Source organism: Podarcis pityusensis (genome assembly GCF_964106645.2).
Source record: "Podarcis pityusensis genome assembly, chromosome: 13".
In the NCBI taxonomy this organism is placed as follows: domain Eukaryota; kingdom Metazoa; phylum Chordata; class Lepidosauria; order Squamata; family Lacertidae; genus Podarcis; species Podarcis pityusensis.
Genome location: NC_138038.1, coordinates 17798148 through 17812503, shown reverse-complemented (window position 1 = coordinate 17812503; position 14356 = coordinate 17798148). Strand labels below are relative to the sequence as shown.

Here is a 14356-nt window from a genome sequence, read left to right as displayed (position 1 = left end):
TAATCCTTGTATTAATTGCTCTGCTGGGGAGTTTGAGATTTGTTGTGTGTTGGGGATTTTAAGTCAGAATGGTCTTTGGGGAAATGGGAACACAGGCAGGAATGAAGTTGTCTGGGAGCAATTTCTTGATATTAATTAGTGATATCATTTGATGTTTCTCCTGCAAGACTTAATTCTGCCGCAGACTCTTATTCCTGTATTTGTTTGGGAATAGCAGCTAGTATTGGCACTGATAAATGCGTTTTGGGCATTTTTACAGGAAGATAGCATGGGGAGCAATTATTTCCCCACCACTACTTGGTTTGTAAGGAAAAAGGGATTGAGGGTGATGTGGAGGCGATTCTCAAGTAGAGTTTTTTAAAAGCTATCAGATGTTTAGATCATTTTAGTGATTGTATGTGCTGTTGGGGAGGGGCCAGTGGTCAAGGATGGTGGCACTTGTAGTCCAGCAACCTCTGGAGGGCCGCAGTTCTCCCCCCATATAGATGCTAGCGAAATGGTTCGCTAACCTCCACTAGGTGGCAGTTGTACATCTTGTGCCATTAAACAACAGAAGAAACCACTTCTGTTGCTGGTTTTTTAGGGTGTATCTGACCTTTCCTTCTTGGGAGTGTGGCTCATAATGAATGTATCCCTCCCCAAGGATCTTGGTGTGACTGAGATCCTAGACTTCAAAATAAGGAGAACTTGAGAGCTGGCATCCCATGAAAGAAGGCACACCTGAGAACACCAGGCTGGGTTGTGGGACAATTGGTAATTGATACCTTGGCATGACAGGGATGTGGGTGGCGCTGTGGGTTAAACCACAGAGCCTAGGACTTGCCGATCAGAAGGTCGGCGGTTCGAATCCCCGCGATGGGGTGAGCTCCCGTTTCTCGGTCCCTGCTCCTGCCCACCTAGCAGCACGTCACAGTGCAAGTAGATAAATAGGTACTGCTCCGGCGGGAAGGTAAACGGAGTTTCTGTATGCTGCTCTGATTCGCCAGAAGCGGCTTAGTCATGCAGGCCACATGACCTGGAAGCTGTACGCCGGCTCCCTCGGCCAATAAAGCTAGATGAGCGCCGCAACCCCCGAGTTGGTCACGACTGGACCTAATGGTCAGGGGTCCCTTTACCTTACCTTGGCATGACAGTGAGAGCTCCTTGGTATTTAGGATGAGCAGGAAAAAAAGAATAGACAGTTTCATCCTGTTTGTTTAACACTGGGGAATTGCAGGAGGTGCAGCTTGTCTTTCTGGGGGGGTGTAAAGCTGTACCTGTTGAAAATCGCTCTGCTGCACAATAATTAAAGGTACAGGAACCCGTAGCAAAATATTTTATGAATGGGACACGAGTCTGCCTGTGGTAGATTTGGGAATATAGCGGGGGGATAGATTTAGAGATGTTAAAAGTAGGATTCTTGAATATCCAGAGAGGAATCTTTGAATCCTCCAGTTAAGAAGGTGGGTGCAGCCTGTTGAGCACCCCATGAACATTTCCTGAGCTTTCTGTCCATCTACCCCATTCCCCCCTTCTTAATTCTCCCCCTTCCAACCCTGTGGCTCTTCTAATCTGCATCCGTATCCAACACAGTCCATGAGCTTTTTTGTGTCTAGTACTGCATTGGATCAGGCCCTGACAACGTGCTTAACCAAAACATATCTTTATGAAGGCAGGGAGGAGCTGCCGGCTTCTTCCTGGATTGCCCATCTAAGCTGGCATGACGCGCCATGGCAAGAACTGCACAGCAGGAGCTGTTTACACCTACCATGAAAAGAAAAAGGACACAGGTGAGGAGGCTGCTTTCTGTAGGACTCTGGATTGAGACTTGAAAGGTGTCGTCAGTGCTGTAGGGGGAGCCTTGTGCTACGATGGCAGTGGTGGGGCTGCAGGTGAGGACCCAAGGATTCTGAATGAAGGGGAAGCCCTGGCTAGGTTTGGGAGAACAAAATTGTGAGTTGGGCCGACTAAAACCAGGACTGTTGCTAGATAGGGAAGTTGAAGCAGTACTTGAATCTACAGGGGAAGCTGGGGGTGGGGGGGGGGTGGGGGCTTAGTGAAATCTACAAGCCCTACTACTACCCAACTCTCCCTAATTGTGAAAATGGTTCTCCTACCCCGTAGCCTTCATAAAAGCAGTGGTTTAAGGGACCTACCACAAAAGCTTGGGACCAGCAGCCTCCCTTTCACCATTATGGAATATGAGCACTGCTCCAGGGCTAGTGCAGTGAGAGAATAAAGGTCAAAACAGGGAGGCAAATCACTGGTACGTTTGCTTATAGCCAGGTGAGAATTGGGAGAAGCTCCGGGATAGTCAAGAGTATTGGGCACACCCTGTGGTCTGATTTAACACCACCCAGTGTTTCATTGAAACTCGGGTGGAAATTAAGCTATGCAACTCCAGGCTAATTCCACCTTCTCTCTCTATTGCTGGAGGAGATTATGGGTTGCCAGCCCTTCAACTGTTAGCAATCAGGTGAGCAGTCCTGAGCAGGTCACTTGACAACCTGGGCTTTTCTGGGCAGATATTTTACCAACTGTTTTCCCTTTCTGGATTTAGAGATTTAGCAGAGCCACTTAGGCAGGCAGGCTCTTTTCATTAATGCGGCCTTAATGTGACCATTGCTCCCCCCCACCTTTCCCCAGCTGCCTCTGGATACGGGACCCAGAACGTCCGTCTGAGCAAAGATGCTGTCAAGGATTTTGACTGCTGCTGCCTCTCCCTGCAGCCCTGCAAGGACCCTGTTGTGACGTAAATATCTGGCAAGGCCCATGGGAGAGTGTTCAGTGTATTAAACCGAAGATCTGCTACACTACTTAACCACTTGCCTTTTTTGTAGTTCGCTAATAAAGCAGTGGATCTCTAAACCTGGATCCAACATGCATGCACACACACAAAGTTGCTTCTTTCATTGACTCGCAGAGTTAAGTGAAATTATTTGTTCACCCGCTGTATATGCCTGTTGAGATAATAATATTTATGTTCTTTTTCATGCAAATTCCTGTACAGTTGTAACTTGGATCTTAAACACCTTGGCTCCTGAACGATCAAAACCCTAGGACAGAGTGTTCCAATTTTCGAACGATTTTCAGAAGCTGAACATCTGGCGCTGCTTCTGCGGCTTCCGATTAGCTGCAGGAGCTTCCTGCAGCCAATCAGAAGCCACGCTCTGGTTTCCGAACGTTTTGGAAGTCAAACGCACCTCCGGTACAGATTCTGTTTGACTTCCAAGGTACGACTGTAGAGTCAAATTCTCTTCTGCCGCTGGGAAGTGGTGATTACATTCCCATTTCACAGATGGCAAATTGTGGCTAACTTTTCCTGTCCATAACTGAGCAGGAACTTGAACCCCAACCAAAGTTTATCACTATAATGTCCCTTCTGCTGTAGAATGATATCTTGGTTTGGTGGCATGACCTCCCAGGTGTACCCTTGACCTGTGGGGTTCATATGGATACTCCTATGGTGCTCTGCAGCTTGCATGGGAGCCTTTATGGAAGTGGCATTTAATTGTGATTCTCCTCCTGCCTGTGTCCCTCTCCAGCCCTGATGGATACCTGTATGAGAAAGAAGCCATCTTAGAGTACATCCTGCACCAGAAAAAGGAGATTGCCCGGCAAATGAAGGTAACAAGAGAAGGGGCTAGTATGCTAATCTGAAGAACCATATTTGTATGTTCACAGCTGTCAGCTGGTTTAATAGATGGGTGAGAAAGCACTGCATCAATATTTTACCAAAGGGGAGGAGGTGGCACTCAAGAGAACTGGTAAAATGAAATATATATGCCAAGCCACATGGAAACCCGGCTAGTTGAAGTAGAGATCTTTTTAATCTGGTACATTTGTTTTCTCCCCTGCCTCCAAGGAGCTCAGGATAGGGCTTCCATCTTTGTTAAGAACCTGTGTGAAATAGGCTCGCCTCGTGTAGCACCCTTCCTTTGGGGATGCTCTCCTGTGTGCCTTGCTTCTGACCCAGTGCAAGACAGCCATAAAGGGCAGGGAAGAGGGCGCTTAAATCATCACTCTTGCTCCAGTGCCTTCAACAGGAATTGCCTCTAAGAACCAGGAGCCACTGATGCCATCTGCCCAGTGGGGCTTACAGGTCTAAGGGGAGGACTTCACAGAAGGGTATAACAGAAAGTGTAGTGAGAACTTTAGAACTGTGATAGAGTGTTGTTGTTTTTTAATTTTAACGTAAAGTGCTTAAGGTGGTACTCTGTGCTTTTTGCTGATTTCTTTTCATGCCCAATGCCTGTTCTCTCTCTTCACTTTCATCGCGTCTCTCTCACTTGGATCATAGCAAGGAGTGTGCCCCTTCCGTATTTCAGCAGGAGAGCTTTGTCTTTGTCATGACAGTTTTTATTCCTGTGCAAAACTGCAGGCCTATGAAAAGCAGAAGAATGAGAAGAAGACGGAGTTGGCGGAGTTGAGCAAGGCTGCCAAAGAGTCCAAGGTGAAGAATTTCCTCGACAAAGAGATGAGCATTGTCAGCAAACCTCTCAACCCCTTTGATCGCAAGGCGGGTAAGTGCGGAGGAGCAGAGGATTTGGGACAAGGCCGAGCGACAAAAGTGTGAGAAATAAGAAAAGTGTAAAGAAAGTGAATGGCACCTCCCAGTTACTCCTTAGACAGAGCCATGTACATCTTACCTGTGCTTCATAGTAATATTTCCCCCACCCTTTTCCGTTCTGGTCCTATCTGTTCGGCAGCAATGAAGTGTTTTTAGAGATGCTCTTTGTTTTTCTTTGGGTTTTGGCAGTGCCCTAAAACACAGCACTGTGGCTTGAGTGTCACTGGATCACATGCTGTCCACAGTTTATCTCCCATTGCCACAATCACACTGGTTTTTCAGCCTGGTTTAAAGTTCTTCCCACATCTCCACAGCGCCCCCTATTCTTTGTAGCTCTCCGGCTGTCAGCCTCTTTGAATATTTGTCTCAAACCCACACAACTCCTCATGTGTGAAGTGAAACTCCTGGGGGAATTGTGGGTGGCTGCAATGAGGTGTGAACCATTCTCCCAAGCATGGAGCAAAGAGGGTTGCGTGGTCCTGGGTACCTGCTGAGTTTTGTTGTGATGTTTAAAGCTTTTGCTGGGGGTTGTGGTCAGCTGGATTACTAGGGTTCAGCTTCAGGGATGCCTAAGTCAGTACGTGCTGGATCCTGTCAAAAACTCAGCAGGGCCAGTCTGCAGGTGAGCTCCAGTGTCCCTAATCTTGTACAGTAGGGTTAGGGAATCTTTTTTTCACTTGGAGGGCTAGATCTTTATCTCCCTGCACCCCTACAAGCTAACTGACAGGTGGGTGGGGCCACCCACCTGTCATTCATCTGACATCACGATGTGTTCAGGGGTCTGATAGGTGGGAGGGGACTGTTCCGCCAGTGCATTCCCCACAAGGAATGAAGCAGCAGGACTGAACTCTCTGCTCACTAGCTGGTACAATCCTGCTCTCTTCCGGGGTCTGCTGTGTCAGCACGTTCCCTGCAGTGAACACAATGGCAAAGTGACCCAGAAACTACAACTAATCCAGAATGCGGCAGCTAGACTGGGAGTGGCCACCGAGACAATATAACACCGGTCCTGAAAGACCTACATTGCTCCCAATACGTTTCCAAGCACAATTCCAAGTGTTCGTGTTGACCTTTAAAGCCTGAAACGGCCTCGGCCCAGTATACCTGAAGGAGCGTCTCCATCCCCATCGTCCAGCTCAGACACTGAGGTCCAGCTCCGAGGGCCTTCTGGCGGTTCCCTCACTGCGAGATGCGAAGTTACAGGGAACCAGGCAGGGGGCCTTCTCAGCAGTGGCGCCCACCCTGTGGAACGCCCTCCCATCAGATGTCAAGGAAATAAACAATTATTTGACTTTTAGAAGACATCTGAAGGCAGCCCTGTTCAGGGAAGTTTTTAATGTCTGATCTTTTATCACTTTTTTATTATTATCATTAATTCTGTTGGGAGCCGGCCAGAGTGGCTGGGGAAACCCAGCCAGATGGGCAGGGTATAAATCATTTATTATTATTATTATTAAGCAGCACTCTACAGGATTGAACCTTTCCCCCTGCTTGTTGGCTGATATCCTCCAGTAGCCTCCACTGATAGGCAGGTGGCTGTGGTTTGGGAGAAATGTCCGCATGGGCCAAGACTGGCCTGCATGTTGAAGGTTTTCTGCTCCTGCTATACAGCCATGTCTCCCCACACACCACCTTAGATTTTCACCTCTTTCTTCGGAAACTATGGGACTTAATAACTGCCCTGTTCTGTGGGTTACAGGAGATGCTCAGCCTGGACCCAGCAATGAAGAGAAAGCCAAGCAGCTGCCCAGCTTTTGGATTCCTTCGCTGACCCCAGAGGCCAAGACGAAAGTCATTCCAAAGCCAGTGAGTTCCTTTTGTCATTCCTTTTCCCGGCTCACGCATTGCCCCGTCTTCCTTAGGGAGTGTCTGCACTACAAATATAAACCAATTTACCTGTCACAGTGTCTCCAACACACCCAGAAAATTGAAACTCTTGGAATAGAGAACTTCTGTCATGGTCACAAAACTGCACTTCCAGAGTTCTTGGGAGACGTCCTGAGGCGTTAACTGCATTGAGCTGGTTGCTGTCTTTGAGATTAGGAAGATACTGTCTTCCAGTTGAGATGGTCCTTTTTTGTCATTTGTTTTTTCCCTCCTGTGTGGCTGTGGAGTTGAAAGGTATTGAAATTGAAACTGAAATACTTTATTGTCACTTGTACAACTTGTATACAGTGAGATTACACAAGCACCCCCCACTCAGCTCTCTTAGTCTTAATTCCCCTCGTTTACTGACGCACACCCACCCAACCCGAAAGTCAGTTGCCCTGTTGTTATCTTTTCATTCAGCAGCCTAACAGCCCATGGATAGAAGCTGTTCTTTACCCTGTTGGTGCGACTAATCATGCTTCTATATCTTCTGTCTGAGGGCAAGAGATCGAGAAAGTGCAGGCCAGGGTGTGAATCATCCCTGAGAATTTTCCTCACTCTCCTGAGGCAGTGTTCTTCCGCTATTTCGTCCAGCGGATTCACGTGACAGCCCATAATATCTTGTGCTGTATTCACCACCCTCTGTAGGCACTTCCTATCAGATGATGTCAAACCAGCGTACCACACCGTGATGCAGTATGAAAGGACACTTTCTATTGCGGTAGAAGGAAATAATCAAATCAGAAGGGGTCCAACTAGTATATTCCGCTGCTGTGAAGCTGGCAGCACAACACATATGTCTTCTAAGAAGTAAATGCAGATAATTTCATGGAGGCTTACTCCTAGGTGAGCGAGTACAGGACGCAGCCTAAGAGTGTTCTGCAGGCTTAATCGGCAAGTAGAGAGCTCCTATTAGCCCACCTCCAACATGGTCAGGGATTAAGGAAGCTTTAGTTCAGCAACATCTGGAGGGCCATAGGTTTTTCACTTCCAATGTATTCTGGTGAGCAGCAGCAAAGGATTGGGTTGGGTAACCTGCACCTTCAAAGGTACCCAGGGAGCTCCACTCAGTCCCAGTAACGTGAGCTGGAAATTTTCCCCCAACAGGACATTTTGCTGCTACACATTTCTATGAACATCTTTGATTTCTGAAAATGCATTGTTTCCTAAAACTCGTTTGTAATACAGTGGTACCTCGGGTTACATATGCTTCAGGTTACATACGCTTCAGGTTACAGACTCCGCTAACCCAGAAATAGTACCTTGGGTTAAGAACTTTGCTTCTGGATGAGAACAGAAATCGTGCTCCGGTGGCGCGGCAGCAGCGGGAGGCCCCATTAGCCAAAGTGGTGCTTCAGGTTAAGAACAGTTTCAGGTTAAGAACGGACCTCTGGAACAAATTAAGTACTTAACCCGAGGTACCACTGTATAATGGATACAGTTCTAGTAAAACTACGCAGTTTCAAAACTGGAATTAACTCCCCCCCCCCCCCAATGACCAACCGTATTATTTAATTAGCTGACTACACAGCTGTCTGTTGACAAACCAATTTCCAATGCAATGCTTTCTTCTTTTACTTCCTTATAATGTTTACTTTTTATGCTGTTCAGCTGACGTGTCTTAAAAGTGATTCAATTAAAACAATTTCCTACCAAAACTTGTAATTTGCTCAACCATCTAAACCACATAAAATCTACTCTCTTGATTTCCAACCCCCCCCCCATAAAATATTTCAGCTACTGTATCGGGGGTTGGGAGAATGAGATATAGTGCATACTTTTAATTTTAGATTTGATTACTAAAGCCAAATGAAACACTAAACTAGATCTTAATAAATTTTAGTATCAGAAGAAAATTCCCAGAAAATGTTCTGATACCTCTGATTTTTGTAAAACCCACATCTCACCTTTTTTCAGCATTTAAAGTCATGACTGTTAGATTTCATCACTATTTCCCCATTCTTTTTATACAAAATGATAATATAAGTAACTTGCATCGTACTCTTACTTTACTTGCATGGGGTGAGGAATAAATAAATAAATGGGGAGAGGAGGAAACTCACTTTCCAGTTACAGTTGTACCTTGGTTTCCGAACAGCTTAGTTCTTGAACGTTTTGGCTCCCATATTCCACAAACCCATGTTCTGGTTTGACAATTATTTTTGGAAGCTGAATGTCCAATGGGGCTTCCGTGGCTTCCGATTGGCTGCAGGAGCTTCCTGCAGCCAATCAGAAGCTGTGCTTTGGTTTCTGAATGTTTTGGAAGTTGAATGGACTTCCAGAATGGATTCCGTTTGACTTCCAAGGTACGACTGTATTTATTTCCCCAACCCACCTGCACACTGCTGTGATTGCAGGCTTACTCAGCCCTCACATTGCCTTTCCAAAGCCAGGTAAACAGCCTTCCACCTTGCAGAGGCAGGGGGCCAGTTCCAGGAGTCCCTGGTTTTATGGTTTTCTGCATGGACCTCCAGAACCAAACCCTCACATAAGATGCAAGTTACCTGTATTAAGGTTTAAGCCGAAATAATTTTTTCCAACCACGCATTAAGTTCCCCTTCCCTCTGCTTCAAAATACTTTCATAACTTTATATTTGAATGTCCTGTGCAGGAGGTAGGGTGAGGGAGCCTTCTTATTGGCCCGAGTTTTTTCTTTTCTGATAGATTAAAAGTTAACCTTAGGGAGGGGAAGAGTTTGGCCACGGGGAAGTTTCTGTTGAGTTTTGTTCACTTTGATCAGCGCAGGCTGGAGTGTGCCCAGTTCGCTGGCCTTGAGTAGCTTCTGCTTCCAGGTTTATTCCCAGGATTTTAATACCTTGCATTTCAAAATCTTCAGTATCTTGAATATTTGACCAAGCTCTCTGTAGCGTCCTGGAATTGGTGTGTGTGTGTGTGTGTGTGTGTGTGTGTGTGTGTGTGTGTTTCAGACAGAGTGTCTATATTTGCTCTAACCCATTTGCCTCTATTGTTTCTAATTCATACTCTGCCTCTCAACTTGCCATGCTCCTTGTCATTCCAGGACAAGTGTGTGTACTGTCCCATGAGTATGAAGCCCCTGAAGTTGAAGGACCTGATCCCGGTGCACTTCACCCCAGTGGATGCTAGCGTGGATCGAGTAGGGCTGATCAACCGGCAGGACCGCTACGTGTGTGCCGTCACACGAGACATGCTTGGAAACTCTGTCCCATGTGCTGTTCTGCGTCCATCGTGAGTGATGGGATGGGACATCTCAGGAATGGGAGGTCTTTTTAAAAAGTTTTTATTTATACTTTTCAAGTTTATACATTTCATTAGTTTTACAATCAATTTAACATTTCAAAATTTGACTTCCTTCCCCCCTCTTTCTCCGGTTCCTTAATTATTATTTTTTAAATATCTTCTGCATATCCGATATCATTTCACTTGCTCATTTAATTATCTACTCTAAATATATGGGACACGGGTGGCACTGTGGGTTAAACCACAGAGCCTAGGGCTTGCCGATCAGAAGGTCAGCAGTTCGAATCCCCCCGACGGGGTGAGCTCCCGTTGCTCGGTCTCTGCTCCTGCCAACCTAGCAGTTCGAATGCACGTCAACGTGCAAGTAGATAAATAGGTACCGCTGTGGCGGGAAGGTAAACGGCATTTCCGTGCGCTGCTCTGGTTTGCCAGAAGCGGCTTAGTCATGCTGGCCACATGATCTGGAAGCTGTACACCAGTTCCCTCGGCCAATAGAGATGAGCACTGCAACCCCAGAGTCAGCCACAACTGGACCTAATGGTCAGGGGTCCCTTTACCTTTACCTAAATATATACTCTTGTGAAACTGCAGGTTGTCACAATAATCCTGCTAATTTTTTAATCTGTTTACAATTTATCTGTAAATTTTCAGTAAACCATTTCCATTCTTTTATAAAAAGTTTGTCATCTTAATTTCTTAATCCTCCTGTAAGTTTCGCCATTTCTGCATATTCCATGAGTTTTTGTATCCATTCTTCCTTTACTGGGACTTCTGCTTCTTTCCACTTTGGGACAAGTAGCATTCTTGCTTCTATAGTAGCATACATAAATAAATTTCTATATGATTTAGGTAGTTCTGTCCCTAAAATTCCCAAAAGAAAAGCTTGTGGGGGTTTTTTTAATAAAAGTTATTTTGAACATCCTTTTCAGTTCATTGTATATCATTTCCCAGGAAGTTTTAACCTTACTACAAGACCACCACACATGATAAAAAGAACATTCTTTCTCTTTACATTTCCAACATTTGTTCGAATTAGATTTATACATTTTTGCCAATTTACTCAGTGTTAGATAACAATATATTATTTTCATATAATTTTCTCTTAAATCATAACATTATGTAAATTTTATAGGGGATGGGAGGTCTTCTGCATGTATGCGAGATATGGAATGGTTGTAAGTACTGTAGCAAAGTGTGGGAATCCAGGCCTTATACTTAGCAGCAAATAATAGGTGTGTCCTTCCTTCCTTCCCCAAAGGGGCTCTGTGGTGACTCTGGAGTGTGTGGAGAGACTCATCAAGAAGGACATGGTTGATCCAGTGAATGGAGAGAAGCTGACTGACAAGGACATCATCGTTCTACAGCGGGTGAGAGTGACTGTCTAACCTCCTTCTGCAATCCTTCATAAACTCCCAGTGCTGTATCCAAGGTGTCAAAAGGCATCATTAATTCAGGGTTGATTTCACCTTCTGAGAAATTAATCCCATCCTTACTTGTCACCTGTGGCATTGCAGGAAGAGCCATTCCACAATGCTGAAGCTCTTCAGCTATGCTTTAGGAATCACTTCTTCCCTGCCCCGTAGCCCTGCCCCATGTGATTGAAACTACAGATGATCAACACATCCAAGTTTTCCTCAGCATTGCTAATCCCTTCAGTACAGTGGTGCCTTGGTTCTCAAACACCTTGGTACTCAAACAACTTGGAACCCAAACACTGCAAACCCGGAAGTAAGTGCTCTGGTTTGCGAACTTTTTTCGGAAGCCAAACATGCTCCGTTTTGAGTGCCACACTTCCGTTTTGGGCATTACGCTGAGATCGGCCTGTTTTTGCTATTTATTTCATGTTTTTTCTTTTCTTTTTGCAGCTCTTTTTTGTTTTGTTTTTGTGACTGTGTGGAACCCAGTTCAGCTACTGATCGATTGATTGTGTGACTGCAGTACATTGTTTATAGCGTTCATTTTATGGAGCAATGGTCTTGTAAGATAGTAAAATTCATGTTAAATTGCTGTTTTAGGGGTTGTTTTTAAAAGTCTGGAACGGATTAATCCATTTTGCATTACTTTCTATGGGAAAGCCCGCCTTGGTTTTGGAACAGACTTCAGGAATGGATTAAGTTTGAGAACCAAGGCACCACTGTGCTGTTGGCATGCTATGTTCGCAGGATAACCCCCTGAACTTAGCTTCAAGCAGCACCATCAATTTACTCCAGTCATGTATTTGTTTACAACGTAAGCAATGTTCAAGATATTCTCCGCAAGCCAAATCCAGAAGCGTTCTGCATTATTAGGGACTCCCAAACTACTTAACACGCCCCCCAAATATCCCTAAGATATGTGAATTTAGAGAACTCGACAGTCCTAGCCATTTCTATCCTGCAGCTAGCCAGAGATCCAGTCTCCTGTGTGTCAACAAACACGATACAAAAATAAAGGGTTGTGTGCTAATCCTAGTCATACAACCAGTGTTAGTTGGATACAACCCAAAGCCTTGGCGATCCCTGAAATTCTGCATGCCCTGTTGCCCATTTATGAAGCTTGAAGTCATGTTAAACTGATGTTTCTGTGTTTTTAATCTTGGGCAAGTTACAAAACATTAGTTGCCAGTGCTTTTTGACACATGGGCAATAATAATTCTGGTTGCATCTCTGCTTAGATCTTGTTGTATTTTGGCCCTCATGCAACAAAAGACAAACCAAGGTTTCATGGCAGCATGGCAGGGAGGCACCTGTGGAAGGGAGGCATAAGTGGAAGGGAAGCTTTAGTTGGGAAAGACACAGATTCAGGAGAGAGGAGAGATCACAGGAGCTCCCTGTGATGTCTGGAGGTTGTTTTTTTGTAAGGGATAATGAAGGGGAAAGGGTTAAGCATCCCTCTCCAGGCTCCCAATTTCCCTTTGCAAATGCACCTCTCACATGCATTAGCATCACAAGGCGAGATTGGGAGACTCTTGCTTTGCCTTATTCATCTGGGATTGGGAATCAGGGCCTCTTGCATGGCTTCACCTGGGATTTGAGCATAGCTGTCAACCGTCTCTTATTTGGCGGGAAAGTCCCTTATCCCAGCGCTGTGTCCCGCTGCTGTCCCTTATTGATGTCCCTTAAATTTCCCGGGTTTCAAAGGAAGCAGCTCCTCTCCCTCCCTCCCTGCCGGCCAGGGAGGAGGGAGGCTCCAACTGTGTTGCTTGGCTGCGTTGCTCACCCAATAAGGAGTCTAAGAACAACTGGGGGATGGAGCTTGCATGCCTTGTGCTGATCAAATCGGCCGCGTTGCCTGGGGACTCGCCTTTGCTCAGCGCTTCCCAGCAGAGAGGTGACGGTGGTTTCCCTTGCTACATCCCCTTTGCCGGGTTGCTGTGCTGTGGGAACCACCGCTTGAGGCTTCGTTTGGCTGCTGGCTGGGCTTTCTGCCTTTGGCTCGGAGGGGCTCAGAAGTTGAACATACCTGTGCTCAGAAAATCCCTTATTTTGGCTGCTGATCCCTTATTTTCGAGGCTGCTGGTCCCTTATTTTCAAATCTGCAAGTTGACAGCTATGGACTTGAGTCCCAGAACCTCTCAACGTGTCAGATAAGCACTCAGAAGCAGAACAGAGACACTGTATGTCCCCCAGGTAAAGCAAATTCCAAGGTCTACAGCTGCTGCCATCCACCCCTGTCTTCTCTTCTTCTAGGGTGGCACAGGATTTGCAGGGTCAGGTGTGGAGCTGGAGGCCAAGAAGTCCCGCCCTGTTATGCAAGCGTAACATGTTTGTGCGACTGTCTTGGTGGAAGAGAGGAACAGCCAGCATGCCGCTCTAGGCTGCCCAAGACATGCTCCCTGAAAGTGACGAACATTGCCTTGGTTGGACTAGGTTCAGTCTTTTCTGAGCCCTTGTTTGGATTAGTTTATGGGCCAGTTCACTTGTGTTTATATATCTCCGTTCATCCCACACTTGCATTTCTGCCACTCCCTTAACCACGCAAAGTCTCGTTTCATTTTTAAGTTGATTAATGTTTTGCCACGGTGACAACACACTTTAAAAATTCTTTGTAAACAGCACTGTGTCAGGGTGCAAGTCAGTGTCTGCTGTGTTTTGATACTTGCTCTACATGTTCAAAAGACAGAGAAATGCCCCCCCCCCCCCAAAAGCACCAGTGCTGGTAATAAAAGCCAGAATGAAGTTATTAATGCAAGGACAAGGAGAATTATACAGTCTACTTGCAGTCTTATACAGGTCTACTTGGAAGTAGACCTCCTGGAGTTCAAGAAGACTTACTCCCAAGTAGGGCTGAGCAATATCTGGTTTTCAGCATCATGCTATATCACCAGCTAAACATCACAATTTACTGGTATATCACAATGCCTGAAATAAGGGTCGAGCTACGTAGAGGCATTGGCTGCCTTCATGTTTTTTTCCTGCAGTGTGACTTCTGCTGGCGCCTGCTCTTGTGATTTGCTTCCCCCTGCAGGAGGCAGGGAAAAGATGAGCCGCCAACAGGAACCGAGAGAAGCATTGGCTGGCTTCACGGTTTTCCTCACGTTGTGATTTTTGCATAGAACACAAGACGATTTGCTATATATTGCCAGGTAAAAAAATTATGAAACCGATACCACAACATATCACCCAGCCCTACCATCAAGTAAGTGGGCTGTGGGCTGTTGCCTTTGTAGAATTTCAGAACTGTGGTGAACAGCTCCACCTCCATCTTAAACTAGTATGAGGATTAGGAAGTGTGTCCTTT

At 45.8% G+C, this 14356-nt stretch overlaps 1 protein-coding gene across 4 annotated transcripts in view; it reads left to right on the top strand.

Moving 5' to 3' along the window:
- Nucleotides 1-13670, top strand: part of NOSIP (nitric oxide synthase interacting protein) — a 14836-nt gene extending 1166 nt beyond the window's left edge. For 2 of the 4 annotated variants that reach the window (XM_080977046.1, XM_080977048.1), the window contains exons 2-9: nucleotides 1652-1769; nucleotides 2626-2731; nucleotides 3525-3606; nucleotides 4361-4502; nucleotides 6249-6355; nucleotides 9438-9625; nucleotides 10896-11004; nucleotides 13306-13670. In XM_080977046.1, the coding sequence (XP_080833172.1) occupies nucleotides 1700-1769; nucleotides 2626-2731; nucleotides 3525-3606; nucleotides 4361-4502; nucleotides 6249-6355; nucleotides 9438-9625; nucleotides 10896-11004; nucleotides 13306-13377 (876 nt within the window). In that variant the 5' untranslated portion in view covers nucleotides 1652-1699 and the 3' untranslated portion in view covers nucleotides 13378-13670. The remainder of the gene's footprint in view (nucleotides 1-1651; nucleotides 1770-2625; nucleotides 2732-3524; nucleotides 3607-4360; nucleotides 4503-6248; nucleotides 6356-9437; nucleotides 9626-10895; nucleotides 11005-13305) is intronic. The other 2 variants (XM_080977047.1, XM_080977049.1) reach the window with 1 other exon arrangement.
- The last annotated feature ends 686 nt before the right edge of the window (nucleotides 13671-14356 follow it).